This window comes from Terrapene carolina, unplaced genomic scaffold (assembly GCF_002925995.2).
Source record: "Terrapene carolina triunguis isolate 2854851 unplaced genomic scaffold, T_m_triunguis-2.0 Scaffold374, whole genome shotgun sequence".
Lineage (NCBI taxonomy): Eukaryota > Metazoa > Chordata > Testudines > Emydidae > Terrapene > Terrapene triunguis.
In genome coordinates, this window is record NW_020664725.1 from 1,503,284 (window position 1) to 1,520,246 (window position 16,963).

Below are 16,963 nucleotides of genomic sequence, written 5' to 3' on the forward strand. Positions count from 1 at the left end.
GGATGCCTCGGCAGACAGAGGTGTGCCTTAGGGTCAAAGTCCCTCTCTTGGCAGCACTGAATGTGCCCAGAGGCTTGGAAGACCAAGATGTTTGGAAGCCAGCACAGCTGCAGGAAACGCCAGCGGGCAAAGCTGAATTGCAGTGCCAACCACCTGCCACTTTCTCTGCAGTGGATTTAGTTCAGGGTTTTCTCCCCTAGCCTTTGCTCAATGAAGAATTAGTTGCAAATCAGCAACACCAAATGGAATTACTCCTTCACGGATATTGTTTTTCATTCCAATTGGTATCAGGCTTATCTGCTACAAGACTGTGGTTATTGCAAAGACGTGCATCAATTATCACAATAAATGATCATCAATTATCAAGATAAAATTGTGAGAGTTGGCAACAGTGAAAGTCCCCCCTTGTGGGCGGGGGGGAAGAGAAGGGGCTAGGAGGGAAGTTCATCCTCTGTTACATTTGTGGTAACACTTGAGAATTTGTGCCTAAACTTGATGCCCAAATTCTATAACATGTGCAGAGGAGCTGAGCAGCCCATCCTCAGCTGAAATCGATATTTGCTGTAGGTACTAATGAAAATCAGGCCTTTGGTGCCTCCAAGTGGACACCCAGTAAGTGATCACTGAGATAGGCAGATGAGCAGATCCAAAACCTCGGTAGCAGAGCTGGGCAAATAATTGATTTTTCGGTTCACTGGCAGTTCCAAAAAATTTTTTTTAAAAGTGGTTCAACCCGAACCAAATCCAAAAACTTCGGAAGTTTTTGGTGAATTGGCAAAGTCTGCTTTGGAGCCAAAGAAACTTCATTTGAGCTAGTCACTGGGCCAGAAAGAGTGAGAGAATAAATGATTTTATGGTCTGGTGTTTAGGGCACTCACCTGGGAGGTGAGATGCTCGATTGGCTGTTTAGTTATTTATACAAAGTGGAACAGCTTCAACGGGCCCATGTGAGAGCCCCAGAGCCCAGCCGTTAGAGTGCTCTCCTGGGAGGGCTGGACCCACATTCAGCTCCCTGCTCCACAGCAGGTAAAGGGGGGACTTGGACCTGGGTTTCCCACATGCTAGATGAGTGCACTAGCCATGGGGCTAAAAGTTGTCAAATGGGAGTCTCCTCCACTACTACGTTGTGAACAGCACCAAAGTCCCCTTGTGACTCTAGCCCAGGAGTGGGCAAACTTTTTGGCCCGAGGGCCACATCTGGGTGGGAAAATTGTATGCAGGGCCATGAATGTAGGGCTGGGGCAGGGGGTTGGGGTGCAGGAGGGAGAGTGGGGTGTGGGTAGGGGTGTGGTGTGCAGGAAGGGGCTCAGGGCAAGGGGTTGGGGTGCAGGAGGGGTACAGGGTGCAGCAGGGGGATCAGGGCAGGGGGTTGGGGTGCAGAGTTCAGGAGGGGTTTGGGATATGGGCTCCGGCCCGGCGCCGCTTACCTCGAGCGGCTCTAGGGTGGCAGCGGCGCGCAGTGGGGCTAAGGCAGGCTCCCTGCCTGCCCTGGCCCCGCGCCGCTCCCGGAAGTGGCCAGCATGTCCGGCAGTGGCTCCTGGGAGTGGGGTGGGGCAGGCGGCTCTGCTGCATGCTGCCCTCACCTGCGGGTACCACCCCCAAAGCTCCCATTGGCTGCGGTTCCCTGTTCCCGGCCAATGGGAGCTGCGCCTACAGGTGAGGCCAGTGCACGGAGCCCTCTGCTCCCCTCCTCCAGGGGCCACAGGGCCCTGGTGCCTGCCGCTTCCAGGAGTGGCATGGGGCCAGGGCAGACAGGGACCCTGCCTTAGCGCAGCAGGGCTATGGGGCTGGCAATCCCATTGGCTGGATTGAAAGCCCTGATGGGCTGGATCCAGCCTGTGGGCAATAGTTTGCCCTCCCCTGCTCTAGCCCCCCCAAAAAAGATTTTTGGCCAGAATGAGTCAGTGAATTCACATCAGATTTGGGTTCACGAAAACTGCGTTTTTCAGTGAATAAACTATTTTTTTGAAAAAGTTTGCCCAGCTGAGCTCTGTAGTCTTGTCCTCTCAGCCTGTCTCAACATGATGGCTAGGGTTACTGTCCTACTCTGTCCCGTCTTCCCCCCCCCCCCCCCCCCCCCCCCCCCCCCCCGGGAACATTACAAACACGGTAACTAACTCTAGGAACATTTTTATGAGCAAGCTGTTTTCACAACAGTTTATAACTCTGCAAAAGCTAACTCCCAGCATGCATTGCTCAGAGCGAAGTCTGCATATCCCTCACCTTTCAGTCCCTGCCGCATGGCCTGGAGGTGAGCTTCACGTGGGGCTGAGTACAGGATAGGATGTTTCGTCACAGAAGCAGAAAAAGAGGGAACCTATCAACTGACTGGAGCTCTCAGAGCAGCCATGGAACAGATGAGCCACCCGGAGTAGGCACTGCATCCACGCAGCCTGGCCTGAATTCAGATGGCTGGGTGCTGCTCCACTGATCTTACCTCCCTCTCCTCAGTGCTGAGTCTGAGCCATTCAGTGATGTTCCTGCACAATAAGCAGCTCCAACTCTCAGCCCCTGCCGTAACCCAGAGGGGGCTGGAGGCAGGTGGTTCTCAGCAAGGGGCCCTGGTCACACTGCAAGGCCAGTTGTTCTGCACTCCCTTCCTGAGAGCGAAGCACAAGCTGGTTGGTGGGGGTGGAGGGAGAGGCCTGGCTTGAGGTGCTGGGTGAACCCAGGGGCTTCAGTCTGTCGGACACCGGTCCCAGACTGTAGCCATGTGTTACAGTGAGTGTCCATATGCACAGAGCATTGGCCAGAAGGCCTTGTAATCTGTTGGCAACACGGCTTCTACAGAGCAAAACAAAATCACCATGTCCTGGGGCCACCATCTGGCCCAGAGCTCAGCTGGGCACTCACCAAACCAGGAGCACCCAGCACCACTGGAAACAGCATGAACATGGGCCATATTCTGCCATCTGCAGCCTGCTGCCCAGCAGATTAGCCCTGCCAGGAGCAGGAGCGACAGTGCAGCATGGGCAATTCTGCACAGAGCCCATTTCTGAGTCAAAGGCGTTGGGGCTAGAGCACATAGGCCAGTGATACTCAGACTGTGGCTTGGGAGCCGGTAGAGGCTCTTTAACGTGTCTCCTGCGGCTCTTTGCAGCACATGTTATTAAAACACTGTGTGATTTAATTATTAACCAATCTAAACTATTAACCAGTCAGGATGCTTTTACTATGTGATTAGCCAATTGTAGTTGATAAAATAATAATACTTGGTCAGTCATTTTGCTGTGAGAATAATATATACATATATTATTTATAGGGCTGTTGATTAATTGCAGTTAACTCACATGATTAACTTAAAAAAATTAATCATGATTAATCGCAGTTTTAATCGCACTGTTAAACAATAGAATACCAATTGACATTTATTAAATTTTTTGGATGTTTTTCTACATTTTCAAATACATTTCAATTACAACACAGAATACAAAGTGCACAGTGCTCACTTTATATTATAATTTTTTATTACAAATATTTCACTGTAAAAAAGATAACAGTATTTTTCAGTTCTCCTCATACAAGTACTGTAGTGCAATCTCTTTATCGTGAAAGTGCAACTTACAAATGTAGATTTTTTGTTATATAACTGCACTCAAAAACAAAACAATGTAAAACTTCAGAGCCTACAAGTCCACTCAGTCCTACTTCTTGTTCAGCCAGTCACTAAGACAAACAAGTTTGTTTACATTTACAGGAGATAATGCTGCCCACTTCTTATTTACAATGTGAGAACAGGCATTCACATGGCACTTTTGTAGCTGGTGTTGCAAGATATTTTTATGCCAGATATACTAAACATTCATATGCCTGTAGCAGAGCGAAACTCACCCCTGTGGCGCCTCCTGCTGGTTTCCTGGGAATTAGCTCTTTTTCCAGCGCCCTCTGCAGGCCGGTGTCCCACTTGCCGCTGTCCCCCCGTGTCCCTCCAGGACCCCGGTGCCCTTTACCCAGGGGTTCTGCCCACTGCAGCAACCCCCAATCTGGGTTTCCCCACTCAGGGGAACCCCCAACCCTCACCTCAGTATCAGGCTACTGCCAGTAACCATCTAGCCCCTGTTCACTGGGGCAGACTGCAGTGTACAAGCCACTCATCACAGGCAAGGGGGGTTTGGACCTGCTGCCTTGGCCTACCCATGGGCTGCCCTTTGCACCCCCAGTACCCTTCTGGGCCTTTAACAAGGCCTGCAGCCTGGGGGATTTCCAGGCCGGAGCTCCCCAGCTCCTCTGGCCTTCCCCCAGCCCTGCTCCACTCTAGGTACCCTGTGAGCTCCTAAGCAGCCAGGCTCTTCCCTCTCTAGAGGCAGAGAGACACTGATTGCTTCTGCCCCACTGCGCTCTTATAAGGGCCAGCTGGGCCCTGATTGGGGCATGGGCCCATCTGAGGCTGCTTCCCCAGTCAGTCTTGGAGCTGCTTGCCCCAGCCACAGCCCTCTCCCGGGCTGTTGTTAACCCCTCTGGGCAGGAGCAGGGTGACTACCCTGGTACAATGCCCCTTCATGCTTTGGCCACCCTTCCAGAGGACATGCTTCCATGCTGATGACGCTCATTAAAAAATAATGTGTTAACTAAATTTGTGGGTGAACTCTGTGGGGGAGAATTATATGTCTCCTGCTCTGTTTTACCCGCGTTCTGCCATATATTTCATGTTACAGCAGTGTTGGACGAGGACACAGCACATGTTGTTCATTTTAAGAACACTTTCACTGAAGATTTGACAAAATGCAAAGAAGGTACCAATGTGAGATTTCTAAACATAGCTAGAGCAATCGACCCAAGGTTTAAGAATCTGAAGTGCCTTCCAAAATCTGAGAGATATGAGGTGTGGAGCATGCTTTCAGAAGTCTTAAAAGAGCAACACTCTCCTGCGGAAACTACAGAACCCGAAGCACCAAAAAAGAAAATCAACCTTCTGCTGGTGGCATCTGACTCAGAGGATGATAATGAACATGCGTCGGTCCACACTGCTTTGGATCGTTATCGAGCAGAACCCGTCATCAGCATGGATGCATGTCCTCTGGAATGGTGGTTGAAGCATGAAGGGACATATGAATCTTTAGCACATCTGGCACGTAAATATCTTGACGTGCCGATTACAACAGTGCCATGTGGACACCTGTTCTCACTTTCAGGTGACATTATAAACAAGAAGTGGGCAGCACTATTAGGGTGGCCAACTTGATAATCGCATAAAACCAAACACCCTTGCCCCTCCCCCTGCCCCACTCCTTCTCCAAGGACCTGCCCCCACTCACTCCATCCCCCCTCCCTCCATCGCTCGCTCTCTCTGACCCTCACTCACTTTCACCAGTCTGGAACAGGGGGTTGGGGTTGGGGTGTGGGAGGGGGTGAGGGCTCCAGCTGAGGGTGTGGGCTCCAGGATGGAGCCAGAAATGAGAGGTTCAGGGTGCAGGAGGGAGCTCTGGGCTGGGGCAGGGAATTGAGGTGCAGGAGGGGGTGAGGGTTCCAGCTGGTGGTGCAGGCTCTGTGGTGGGGCCAGGGATGAGGGGTTTGGAGCACAGGAGTGTACTCATGGCTGGGGCAGGGGGTTGGGGTGCAGGAGGGGGTGAAGGGTCTGGACTCTGGGAGGGAGTTTGGGTGCTGGAGGGGGCTCAGGGTGGGGTGCAGGAGGGGGGGCTGGAGGTGGGGGGTGGGCGGGGGGAGGGGGTTTGAGTGCAGAGGGGGGCTCAGGGCTGGGGTTGGGGTGCGGGAGGAGGTGCAAGGTCTGGACTCTGGGAGGGAGTTTGGGTGCAGGTGGGGGCTCAGGGTTGGGGCAAGGGAATGGAATGCAAGAGGAGGTGCAGGCTTCGGGAGGGAGTTAGGGTGCAGGGGGGCATTCCAACCTGGGGCAGGGGGTTGGGGTGCAGGAGGGGGATCGGGGTGCAGGCTCCGGCTGGGCAGCGCTTACTTCAGGCAGCTCCCGGTCGACGGTGCAGCGGGGATAAGGCAGGCTCCCTGCCTGCCCTGCCTCCATCCAGCTCCCAGAAGCGGCCGGCATGACCAGCCTCCTAGGTGCAGGGGCTTCTGCACGCTGCCCATGCCTTCAGGCACCAGCCCCGCAGCTCAGGGCGGGAGCAGCATGCGGAGCCCCCGTGGCTGCCCCTGCACCTAGGAGCCAGACATGCCGGCCACTTCTTGGAGCCACACAGAGCCAGGGCAGGCAGGGAGCCTGCCTTAGCCCTGCTGCGCCACCAACCAGACTTTTAGCGGCCCAGTCAGCTGTGCTGACCAGAGTCGCCAGGGTCCCTTTTCAACTGGGCGTTCCGATTGAAAACTGGACTCCTGGCAACTCTAAGCATTATCTCCTGCAAATGTAAACAAACTTGTTTGTCTGAGCGATTGGCTGAACAAGAAGTAGGACTGAGTGGACTTGTAGGCTCTAATGCTTTACATTGTTTTATTTTTGAGTGCAGTTATTTTTTGTACATAATTCTACATTTGTAAGTTAAACTTTCATGATAAACAGATTGCACTACAGTACTTGTATTAGGTGAATTGAAAAATACTATTTTTCTTTTTACAGTGCAAATATTTGTAATAAAAATTAATATAAAGTAAGCACTGTACACTTTGTATTCTGTATTGCAATTGAAATCAATATATTTGAAAATGTAGAAAACATCCAAAAATATTAAAATAAATGGTATTCTATTATTGTTTAACAGCGTGATTAATTGCACGATTAATTGCGATTAATTTTTTTAATCATTTGACAGCCCTATTTTATATATATATATATATATAGTGACAAAGCTCTGTCCTTATCTCTGTGGGTCCTGCATTTCCTGGTGGATTTCGCTAGCCTCAGAGGCTCACTGTGACCCTCCACGTAGCCCTTCTCTTTCTAGAGGCAGGGGTCACAGCCTACTGAGCCATTTTCATCATAAGCCAGCAAGGGAGGTGAGGAGAAGCTACCCTTCCTTGCACAGTCTCTGTTGTCTCCCAGTCTCAGTGATTAATCGGGGGGGGGGGCAAAGAGGGGGAGCCCGGGCCCACCCTGTACTCCAGGCTCCAGCCCAGGGACCCTAATAGTATCAGCTATGATAGCTGACTTTTTAGAAACAGGACGCATACAATTCCCTAGGCCACTTCCCCACAGTAGCCCCCAAATTCCTCAATATCCACTTCACCCTTACCTCAGGGCCTCCTTCCTTGTGCCTGATATGGTTTATACTGCTCATTCTCTCCAACAGCGCGGCTTCCTCCTGCAGCTCCGGACACACGCCCCCACCTGACTAAGTGGAAGGTTTTTAACTAGTTTCAGTCAGCCCCTGATTGGCTTCAGGTGTCCCAATCAACCTAGCTGTCCTCCCTGCCTTCTGGAAAGTTCTTAATTGGCCGCAGGTGTCTTAATTGACCTGGAGCAGCTGCCATTTGTTTATCCTGGTAACAGGGATTTGTTTAGCCTGTGGCTAATATATCTGTCTCCCACTACTTTACTATAGCCATGTGGCCTTGCCCCGTCACAATATAAACTAAATTTTCCCGTCATACTGTTTAATACGAATAGTACTATAGTAAATGACACAATGAATTCACTGTCAACTGTGGCTCTTTTGGGTAATGTTGACACTAATTTGGCTCCTGAACCCCTGAGGTCTGAGTCTCACTGACACAGACCCCACCCAACCCAGGCACTGAAGTTCCAGTGTGTCCAAGACCCAGGGCCAGCAAACATTCTCTGCTAGTCACTGACATTCACTGCCTCTGCAGCATCCCTGCCAGGTATGGTGTTTGACAAACACCTGGGAAGTGATAAAGCAGGGCACTTAACTGGGTCCTGGGGGTCAGGCTGGAGGCTTGGAAGAGGGGCAAATTGTCTCTTTCTGCTTCATTTGCCTTATGCTAGGGGCCCAGAGAGGCTGGTCCAGATCTCCTCCAGCTCTCCCCAGCTGTGTGTGTTGGAACTGAAAGAAACAGAGGATTGTGCTCATCTCCTGGACTGTTTGGGTTCTCCTCCATCAGTGGGATCCCTGGCAGGGTGTCAGTGTGACCCCGAGCTGAGCATTGCTGAGGGCAGACTGACGCTGGGTTGCTCCTTGTACTATCTGCAGAGAGCAGAATGGACTTTGTAACGGCTGAGACAGTGACACGGCAGCCGCTGTGGGTGTGAGCGGTAATTCCTCTCCCTTCTCTCTCCTAGGAAGGAGTTCCCTCTACATAATCCTCTCCACTGGGGGCATTTTCCTCCTCGTCACCTTGGTGACGGTCTGTGCCTGCTGGAAACCCTCCAAAAAGTGAGCATTTTCATATAACTTGAATAAAATAGCTGTTACTCTGCTCCCCCGCACCAGGCTCCCGGCTCCCAGCCCCATCCCGGGGATCGCACAGGGACACAGCGCCCCCTGGCTGCTCCCCTGCACCAGGCTCCCAGCCCCATCCCGGGGATTGCAGAGGGACACAGCTCCCCCGATGGATCCCCTGCACCAGGCTCCCGGCTCCCAGCTCCATCCCAGGGATCGCACAGGGACACAGTGCCCCCTGGCTGCTCCCCCGCACCAGGCTCCCGGCCCCATCCCGGGGATTGCAGAGGGACACAGCGCCCCCTGGCTGCTCCCCCACACCAGGCTCCCGGCTCCATCCCGGGGATCGCACAGGGACACAGCGCCCCCTGGCTGCTCCCCCTGCTCTGTCAGGCCTGTCTCTCTTCGACACACCAGTATTTATCTGTATTTGTTTCCTTGTGGCCTATTCTCTCTTTCCAATCTATCCTCTCACGCTGCATATTCTCACCCAATGGGGGGAGTGGGGCGTAGGGTGACCAGACAGCAAGTGTGAAAAATCGGGACAGGTGGTGGGGGGGGTAATAGGGGCCTATATAAGAAAAAGACCCCCAAATCAGGACTGTCCCTATAAAAGCGGGACATCTAGTCACCCTAGTGGGGTGGGGCTGGCTGAGAAGCTGGGAGCTCTCTGGGGACCATCTCCCAGAAAATGGCTCCATGTGGTTTGCTGGGCTGTCTGTGGAGCCCAGGTGAGAGTCAGGCCCGGGGGCCTTTTGTCTGCCGCAGGGAACACAACCCCAGCAACATGTCCTTGGTGTCTTTATTCTCTCCAAGAAGGGGCTCCCCAGAGCCCTGGGCACTTAAACTCGACAAACTCCGCAATCAATCAAATCCACAATGAACTGCCTCCCTCCCCTCCCCCCCAGAATTAATGAATAACCCCAATAACCCCACGCGCCCCAGACAGGAGGGGCTGTCACAGCGCTGGACATGGCACATGATCATCTGCCCTGGCTGCAGAACAGAACAGCCTGGGGACTGCCCTACCGAAGGGACCTCAAGCCCAGTGGAGATTGCCGAGGTGCCCCGGGCCCCCTCCTCCTCCATCCCTCTCCCGTCACTGGGGGCTGTGGTGAGGGAGGCGTGGGAGTGAGCTCTGCTGGCTCTAGTCCGTGGAGGGTCCCCATGCCAGGTGACGGGCGATCTCTGCCCTCGCTGCACTGCCTCATAAGGACCAAGAGTCCAGCCCTGGGTCCTGCTCTGTCCACCCCCTTCCCAAAAGCCCATGAAGAAAGGCGTTGACTTAGCAGTAGCGCCCTCCCTGCGTTACACTCGGGCTGGGAATGGGAGTGTCTCTGCCTATTTGCACTGCAGGGTTCGTGGGGAGCAAAATCTCTCTGGCAGACGGAGCCCACCCCATAGAAGGAGAGTATCGGGGGGAGGGATAGCTCAGTGGTTTGAGCATTGGCCTGCTAAACCCAGGGTTGTGAGTTTAATCCTTGAGGGGGCCATTTAGGGAACTGGGGTAAAAATCTGTCTGGGGATTGGTCCTGCTTTGAGCAGGGGGTTGGACTAGATGACCTCCTGAGGTCCCTTCCAACCTGATATTCTATGATTGTACATGATACAAGGGAGGGGACAGCTTCCATGCAAAGAGTCGGGCTTCGGAACAAATCCCATTCTGTCGCCTGAGGCAACATCAGCACTTAGGGAGAGTGGGAGGATTCCCTATCCCCAGCGATGTCATTGAAATATTAAAATCTGTTTCCTTTCCTGGCTCCTGTCGGTTTCTCTTTGCCCATCCCTGATTCCCCCAGGACCACAAACAGCCTGGCTTGCTTGTGTCCTGCAGTTCTGATGAGTTCCTCACGTTTCCGGAAATAATGTGCATGAGTGTAATGTTGCTGCACAGCCAGCTAGCGCTCCCCCCCCACCCCGCTGTAGTTCATTTTCATATAGTTTCTTACAAAGTGGTGGGTTGGTGTTTTAAAAGCCAGAAATATTTAAAGTTGGAGAAGGCTAAATACTAGCTTATATCCACCTCGACAATAGGGCAGACTGGGCTAACTGCTTCTCACGTGCCCTGAGCTATTCCCAGACATAAACTCCTGATAAAAGACAAGCTATCCCCAGTGGAGGAGCCCGACCCAGCCGCCGCCCCCCCGACCAGGCTACAAGTCAGTTCCTTGTTTGTTCCAGGCAGTGGATTCTGACCTGAGTCATGCGGCGCCATTCTCATGTATATTTAACCCCTACTCCTCACCTGCCTTCTCCCTTGAGTCACTGCTGCAATGCTGTTCCCTTCTGTCCCCCCAGATCTGGGATCTCATCCCAATCCAATTCCCAAATCCCCTCAATCTCTCTCACGCTCATTCACTCCCTGGCTGTTTCCCCACATTGCCCCACGTCAGCCTCTGTGCGTTTCAAACCATCCTGCTGTCCCAGGAATTTGCTGGCCAGTATTGCAGTAGCTGAGTCCTGGAGCAGGCAGGGTCCGGCCGCAGCATCTCCAAGACTCAGCTGCCACCCTCCTTTCGTTTTGCAGTCCTGGGATTTTTGTTCCCTTCTGCCACTGACCACATTCCTCAGGAGCGGCCTCGGGCTGTATATAAAGCTGGGGAAACCTCCCCAGCAGCGGTGCCTCAGTGCTGCCTTGGCGCAGAAAAGCAGTGAGCATTGCAGGACAAATAGCGCACAAAGGGCCTTCCCCTGGGACGAGAACATCGTTAGCAAAGGGCATCTGAGCACAAGTCTTCCGGCTTGTTCTTTACAAAACACCTTGTCCATTTAACAGAGACAAACAGAAGCTGGACAAGCAAAGCTCCTTCGAATACATGGATCAGAACGAAGAGCATTTAAAGCACGAAGGTAAACAATTGTCCTGAGATTCTGTCTACTCTGAACTCTCCGCAGGGCACAGGTGGCTGGAGCCTCGCGGGGCTTGTTGGCCAATCCCGCCAACTTCTGTGGCTATTTGCAGCCACTTCTCACAGCACCTCTGCAGGCAAAGAAAACAGTCAAAGAGGAGTTTTCCTGTTTACCCACACGGGGAAGCTCGGAAAACAGCTGGTAACAGCTTGTTGTCAGGTTTCAGAGTAGCAGCCGTGTTAGTCTGTATCCGCAAAAAGAACAGGAGTACTTGTGGCACCTTAGAGACTAACAAATTTATTAGAGCATAAGCTTTCGTGGGCTACAACCCACTTCTTCGGATGCATCCGAAAGCTTATGCTCTAATAAATTTGTTAGCTTGTTGTCAGGGCTCCGTAGTGACCCTCTTCTTATGCAATGACTCTTATGACCTGCAAACCCTTGCCATTGGGCGCAGTTGTCACCGTGGGACTCCTCAGGCTGGGTAGCACAAGAGCCACTAGTAAACACTAGCTGGGTCAAAGTCATGTACAATAAATAACAACGGGCTAGATTTGGTCCTGGCTTCCTGTATAACAAAGAGCACCGGGCTCTGTCCTGAGCAATTATTTCCCAGGGATGCATTAGGCAGAAATTGAGTCTGAAGATGTTTAATCATGCCGTTATCCTGAATAATCAATGTGTGGGTGAAATGTCCCTGCCCGTGCTCAGGGTGCTGTGCACCATCCCAGAGCCAGATTTAACGGGCTACAGGCCTAACCAAGCCCACGCTTGAGACAAACCCGCAGGAAGAGACAAGCGTTAACAAATACAGCGCTGGTGGCTCCTGCCCACATGTGCATACACAATTTCCCTTGTGATGTTTTGCACGCTCTTTCAGTTGGGCATTCTTTCAGCTATTAATCCTGAGCTCCCGGCATAGGGAGGTTCAGGCGTGTAACCACTCCTCTGTGGCATCTGTTCAATGGAAGCCCTGCTTCGCATGGAGGAGGGAAATCTGTGGCTGGGACTGATGCACTGAAGGCTTTGGAGCACCGTGCTCGTGCAAAAAAACTGTTTTCAGATTTCTCTGCTTTCTAGCTCCTGAGTCCCATCATTTATTCTGGCTTCTGCTTAAGACCCTGTTCCTTCAGTGGGGCTCTGTATGCATGCATGAAAGCAGAGGCCAGATGGGATCCTAAAGCAAGTGTTGTGTCACTCGGCCTGTTTGGGGTGGGGGAAGGTACAAAGGGGCTTGTATAAGAACATAAGAACGGCCATACTGGATCAGACCAAAGGTCCATCAAGCCCAGTATCCTGTCTACCGACAGTGGCCAATGCCAGGTGCCCCAGAGGGAATGAACCTCATCAAATTATCCACCCCCTGTTGCCCATTCCCAGCTTCTGGCAAACAGAGGCTAGGGACACCATCCCTGCCCATCCTGGCTAATAGCCATTGATGGGCCTATCCTCCATAACCCCCTGGCTCCTGTTTGATTTTTCACAGACCATGAATCTGAGCAAAAAAGTCCTGCTTCCCTTTCCTGTATCTGAGCCAATTTCTCATACGGAGCCCAGGAGAGGAGGGGTCCTATATGCCGTAAGCCACCCCTCGAGCTGCTGACTCTTGCTCCCTAAACTTTAGTAGCTGATTGCTGTGATCTCAGGTTCCTGCTATGATGCAGCCTTTGGGGGGGGCTGCCCACAGAGTTTGTCTAAATATTACACTCGGGAGGGACCTGCCAGCTCTGCCCACTCCTGATCTATTTTTTGTGCAGCACAATCACGCGTGGGCATGTTTTTACCCCGCTTGTGTGTGATTCTGTGCTTGGCAGCCTGGGCCTGCACTGCCAGTGTCATCCAGTCACACAAACAACAGGCAGGATTTCCAAAATCTAGCTCAGGAAGTCTGACTTCATGGAGACTGGAAGATTGTGTGAACTTGCACTTTGAGTCTTTGTCCTGCTCCTGGAATCTAAGCAAAACCAGGAGGATTCTAACACCCACACACCGGGTCTGGCCTGGGATGGACAGATGGACACACACACACACACACACACACACACACACACACACACACACACACACACACACACACACACACACACACACTGTGTGTAGGGTCCTTCTCCAGTTATTAATCAGAAATGTCACCGAAGTTTGTTGCTGTTTCTGTACAGTTGAGATTGTCCCCCGCAGCGGAGAACATGAACGCAGGAATCCAGTCGCTCTCTACATCTTAAAGGACAAAGTAAGTGTTGTGCTTTGTAACCCATCGGGTCTGTAGGCCAGTAATTTCACAGCTTTCCCCTGGGATGGCGCAGGGCAATTTCTTTCCTTATAAGAGGGTGAGACAGTGTTGTTCTAGGCAAGGCCAAAGGGGACACGTTCACATGGAGGCACAGGCAAAGATCCTGTAAATGGGCTCACAATCCTGGAGCTGTGTGAAACACTTCCAGTGAGACCCTAGCAACTTTTGTTACCAGCGCAAGTCATAGACTCGCTTGGCTGAGTCTCCTGCACTGCTTGGGGGAAGCTGTTTGTCTTGGACAAATTTGGATCAGTTTAGAGCCGTGCATGGAAATTGCGCAGGACTTGTGGTTTCAGGTGAAATAGGGGGAGACCCAGACGTTCTGATTGAATTCCTCTGAGGTTTGAAGTTTGTTTGAACCAGAAACTCAAAGCAAAACTTGTGGGCCGTGAACCCCAGAGGGACCCACCCTGGAAATGGCCAGTTGAGCTCCTCCAAAGCAAACTGCTGAGATTCATCTGGCTCTAACAAACTGGCCATGCATGAGAAGAAGCTGGATCAGCGCAGGCAAGCGCGCATTTGCAGGTAGCAATGGGATTTGTGGCACCGGTGAGTTTGGCAGGTCCCAAGTAGCTGGCTGCAGGGAAGCATTCAACCCAGGATATCAGACTGGGTATGGAGGAGCTCGGCCCACCAAGTGTACAAAAATAGCATGCCCCCGGCTTTCACTCCCACCCAGCTCCAGGAGAACCCCTCCCTGTAGCCAGGCCTCTGCACAGCTGACGATTGCAAGAAACAGGCTGAGCTTTTCCCATGGGCCCAGAATGTGGTGGCTGCGCTCTTCTGCTCCAGTAGTCCCAGGGCTGGGAACTCGCTCAGCACCCTGGGAGTGTATTAAGCAGGGCCGGCTCCAGGCACCAGCAAACCGAGCAGGTGCTTGGGGTGGCACATTGTCAGGGGCGGCATTCCAGCCAGCCTCTTTTTTTTTTTTTGGCGCTTGGGCGGCAAACGCTTAGAGCCGGCCCTGGCAGCAGCAGCGTGTCCTGCGCCGGGGGCACCCTGGGGCCGCTGTGGTTCGCGCCGGGGAGCAGCGCCCGCACCTTATGGCCAGGCAAGCTCTGAGCGCGGGACACTCAGGCTGGGGGCCGCCCCTCGGGGCACACAGAGCCACCTGCAGGTGCCGCAGGGCGGCCGCCCCCCAGCACCGCAGCCGGGGCTGGGCAAAGCAGCCCGAGCCGCCCAGGGACTGCGGCAGGGCGGCCAGGAGCAGCAGCAGGAGCGGGGCCATAGAGGGCGGGGCGCTGCCGTGCGGGGCCCGTGTCCCGCTCTCCGGGGCTCCGCTCCCTCTGGGGCTGCCCTGCCCCGGCTCCTCAGCCCCGTGCCGGGGCGGTCCCCGGTCCCGGCCGGTCTGGAGGCGGGAGCCCCGGCTGGAGGGACCCTGGGCTGAGGCACGGCCCGGGAGCCCCGCTGCTTTCCCCGACCCTGCCAGCGCTGGACCGACTGGAGGTGAGGGGGGAGCAGGCGGAGTCAGCGCTGGTGGGGGGAAGCCCAGCGCTGGGGGGGCAGGCGGTGCAGGTAGGGTGGGGTGGGAGGGAGAGCCCAGAGTTGGGGTGGCGGGGGTGCGGGTAGGGTGGGGTGGAGAGCCCAGGGTTGGGGCGGCAGGAGGTGCGGGTGGGGGGGAGAGCCCAGGGCTGGGGTGGGGGGCAGCCAAAAATTTTTTTGCTTGGGGCGGCAAAAACCCTAGAGCCGGCCCTGGTATTAAGTATGTCCAGCAGCACAGCACTGGTGTGGCAGGATGGGCATCTCACAGGCCTTCCTGCTTCGCTCAGCGCGACCGTGATCCCACATGAAAGTATCTCATAGAACCAATTATCAAACACATAGTGGGTAGCCAGCCCCAGGCCTAACAGAGACAGAACAGAAAAGAGAAATGACAAGAGTCTTCAAAAGTTGAACTCTCCTCATACTCCCCCCACCCTGACCCCAAACCCCACCCCCCAGTTTGCTAAGTCCCGAACCCATCTTGGTAAGCCCAAACTTTTCCAAATCATTCTCCCCTGGCTGAACTGTATACACAAGGAATTTCAAACAGCAAGGGGCTTTTTTCAGAATGCAACCTGGGAGGGATATAAAAACCAGCCTTTTAATGGCAGCTGACTCACATCCTTAACCATGGACTGTGGCTTCTTCATTTCTCACCTGCTCTGTTATTAAAAAGCACAAGCAAGGGAGACAAGTTCAGGTTCAACAATGCCCCCCATCCTTCCCTGCCGGCTCATCCTGGCTTGTCTCATTCAAGCATATTGTGACTCAAGGGCGACACCTGCTGGTAGACGTGCAGAGAGCAGGGTGCTGTGGAGAAGCCGCCATGAGCACAGGGAAGCACTGCAGGCGTGGGCAGCAAAACGTGCCATTCTGATCCTCTGCTGGCTGAACCGTCTCCAGGGAAGGGAGCCGGTGTGTGCGATAATCCACAGCTCAGGAGATCAGAAAGCACCATCTGAGCAGCGCTTTAGGGCATGCACCTCCTGGGAAACCCTGTCAAAAGTCCGGGGGTCCTGCCCTGGGAGCAAACATGATTGATGCTGTTTACAAATGCCCTCTGGCATGAGCTGTCCCCACTCTGCAGCGGCCTGAGGCCTGTCTGTGCTCAGAGGAGGATGGAGCAGATTGAAAACTATAGTAAGCCATGCTGTCAAAGGCTGCCCATGACTCCTAGTGCTGTGACTTGGGGCTCACACAAGCATTAACCCTGTGTGTCTTTGGGAATGGAAAAGCCCTGGATGGAGAACCCAGCTATGGCACTCCTGCAGGATCTGCCTCTTGCTGGCTTTTAAGGCCTGCCCTAAGTGCAATGTCACTACTGCCTTTGCCCAGCTCATCCTGAACGCTGCCTGTTGCTTCTTCTTGTATTCCTGAAGGATTCTCCGGAGGCGGACGAGGATTCCCCTCCGGATGCCAGAACCGCAGCCGAGCAAGGACCGCCCAGCTACTCCAGCTCTCCTCCTGGCAGATCCCCAGGTCCCCCTGTTCGATCGGCTCGCCGATATCACCGCTCCCCAGCCCAATCTCCAGCCTCCTCCAGAACACACAAATCCCCGCCCAGGTCCCCAGGCTCTCCGGTGCGCTCCCGGAGCGCGACACGCATGCTGCGGACTGCCGGCGTTCATATCATCCGGGAGCAGGAGGAGACCAACTCTGTCGAAATCAAAGCCTGAGGGCGTCCAGCTCATGTGAACAGGAAGCTCCCGCTGCCTAGGAATGTGTCTCTGGCAGGTGGCAGTGCGTTGGTTTCAGGCGTGTGTATGTCCGCGTGTTCCGGGTGGTGAATGGGGCCCAGGTACTGCCTGTAGATAAAGGGGAATCGCGTTGCTCCGCTGGCTGGATGAGCCCAGTTTAAAATTTACTGTAGCCTCAATGTTCAAGCTTCAGCGGGTTTAAAGACACTAATTTGCTATTTAACACTCTAGCGCAATCCCAGGCAGCTCACTAAGGTTTGGCTTTCTGGGGTGTCAAACTAATTCCCTCACACTTGAGATCTGTCCCTATGCAGCTCTACGTGTGTATGCGTGTGCGTGAGAACCTGTGTGTGTGTGTGTGTGTGTGCAGCTTAGCATGAGTAGGCGTGTGTGAGCAGGCA

The 16,963-nt window shown here is 53.6% G+C and overlaps 1 protein-coding gene across 1 annotated transcript in view; it reads left to right on the forward strand.

Moving 5' to 3' along the window:
- HEPACAM (hepatic and glial cell adhesion molecule) overlaps positions 1 to 16,541 on the forward strand; it is an 84,315-nt gene extending 67,774 nt beyond the window's left edge. The window contains exons 4-7 of the mRNA XM_026657987.1: positions 8,144 to 8,237; positions 11,020 to 11,093; positions 13,253 to 13,323; positions 16,245 to 16,541. Coding sequence (XP_026513772.1) covers positions 8,144 to 8,237; positions 11,020 to 11,093; positions 13,253 to 13,323; positions 16,245 to 16,541 — 536 coding nt within the window. The remainder of the gene's footprint in view (positions 1 to 8,143; positions 8,238 to 11,019; positions 11,094 to 13,252; positions 13,324 to 16,244) is intronic.
- Positions 16,542 to 16,963: the final 422 nt, after the last annotated feature.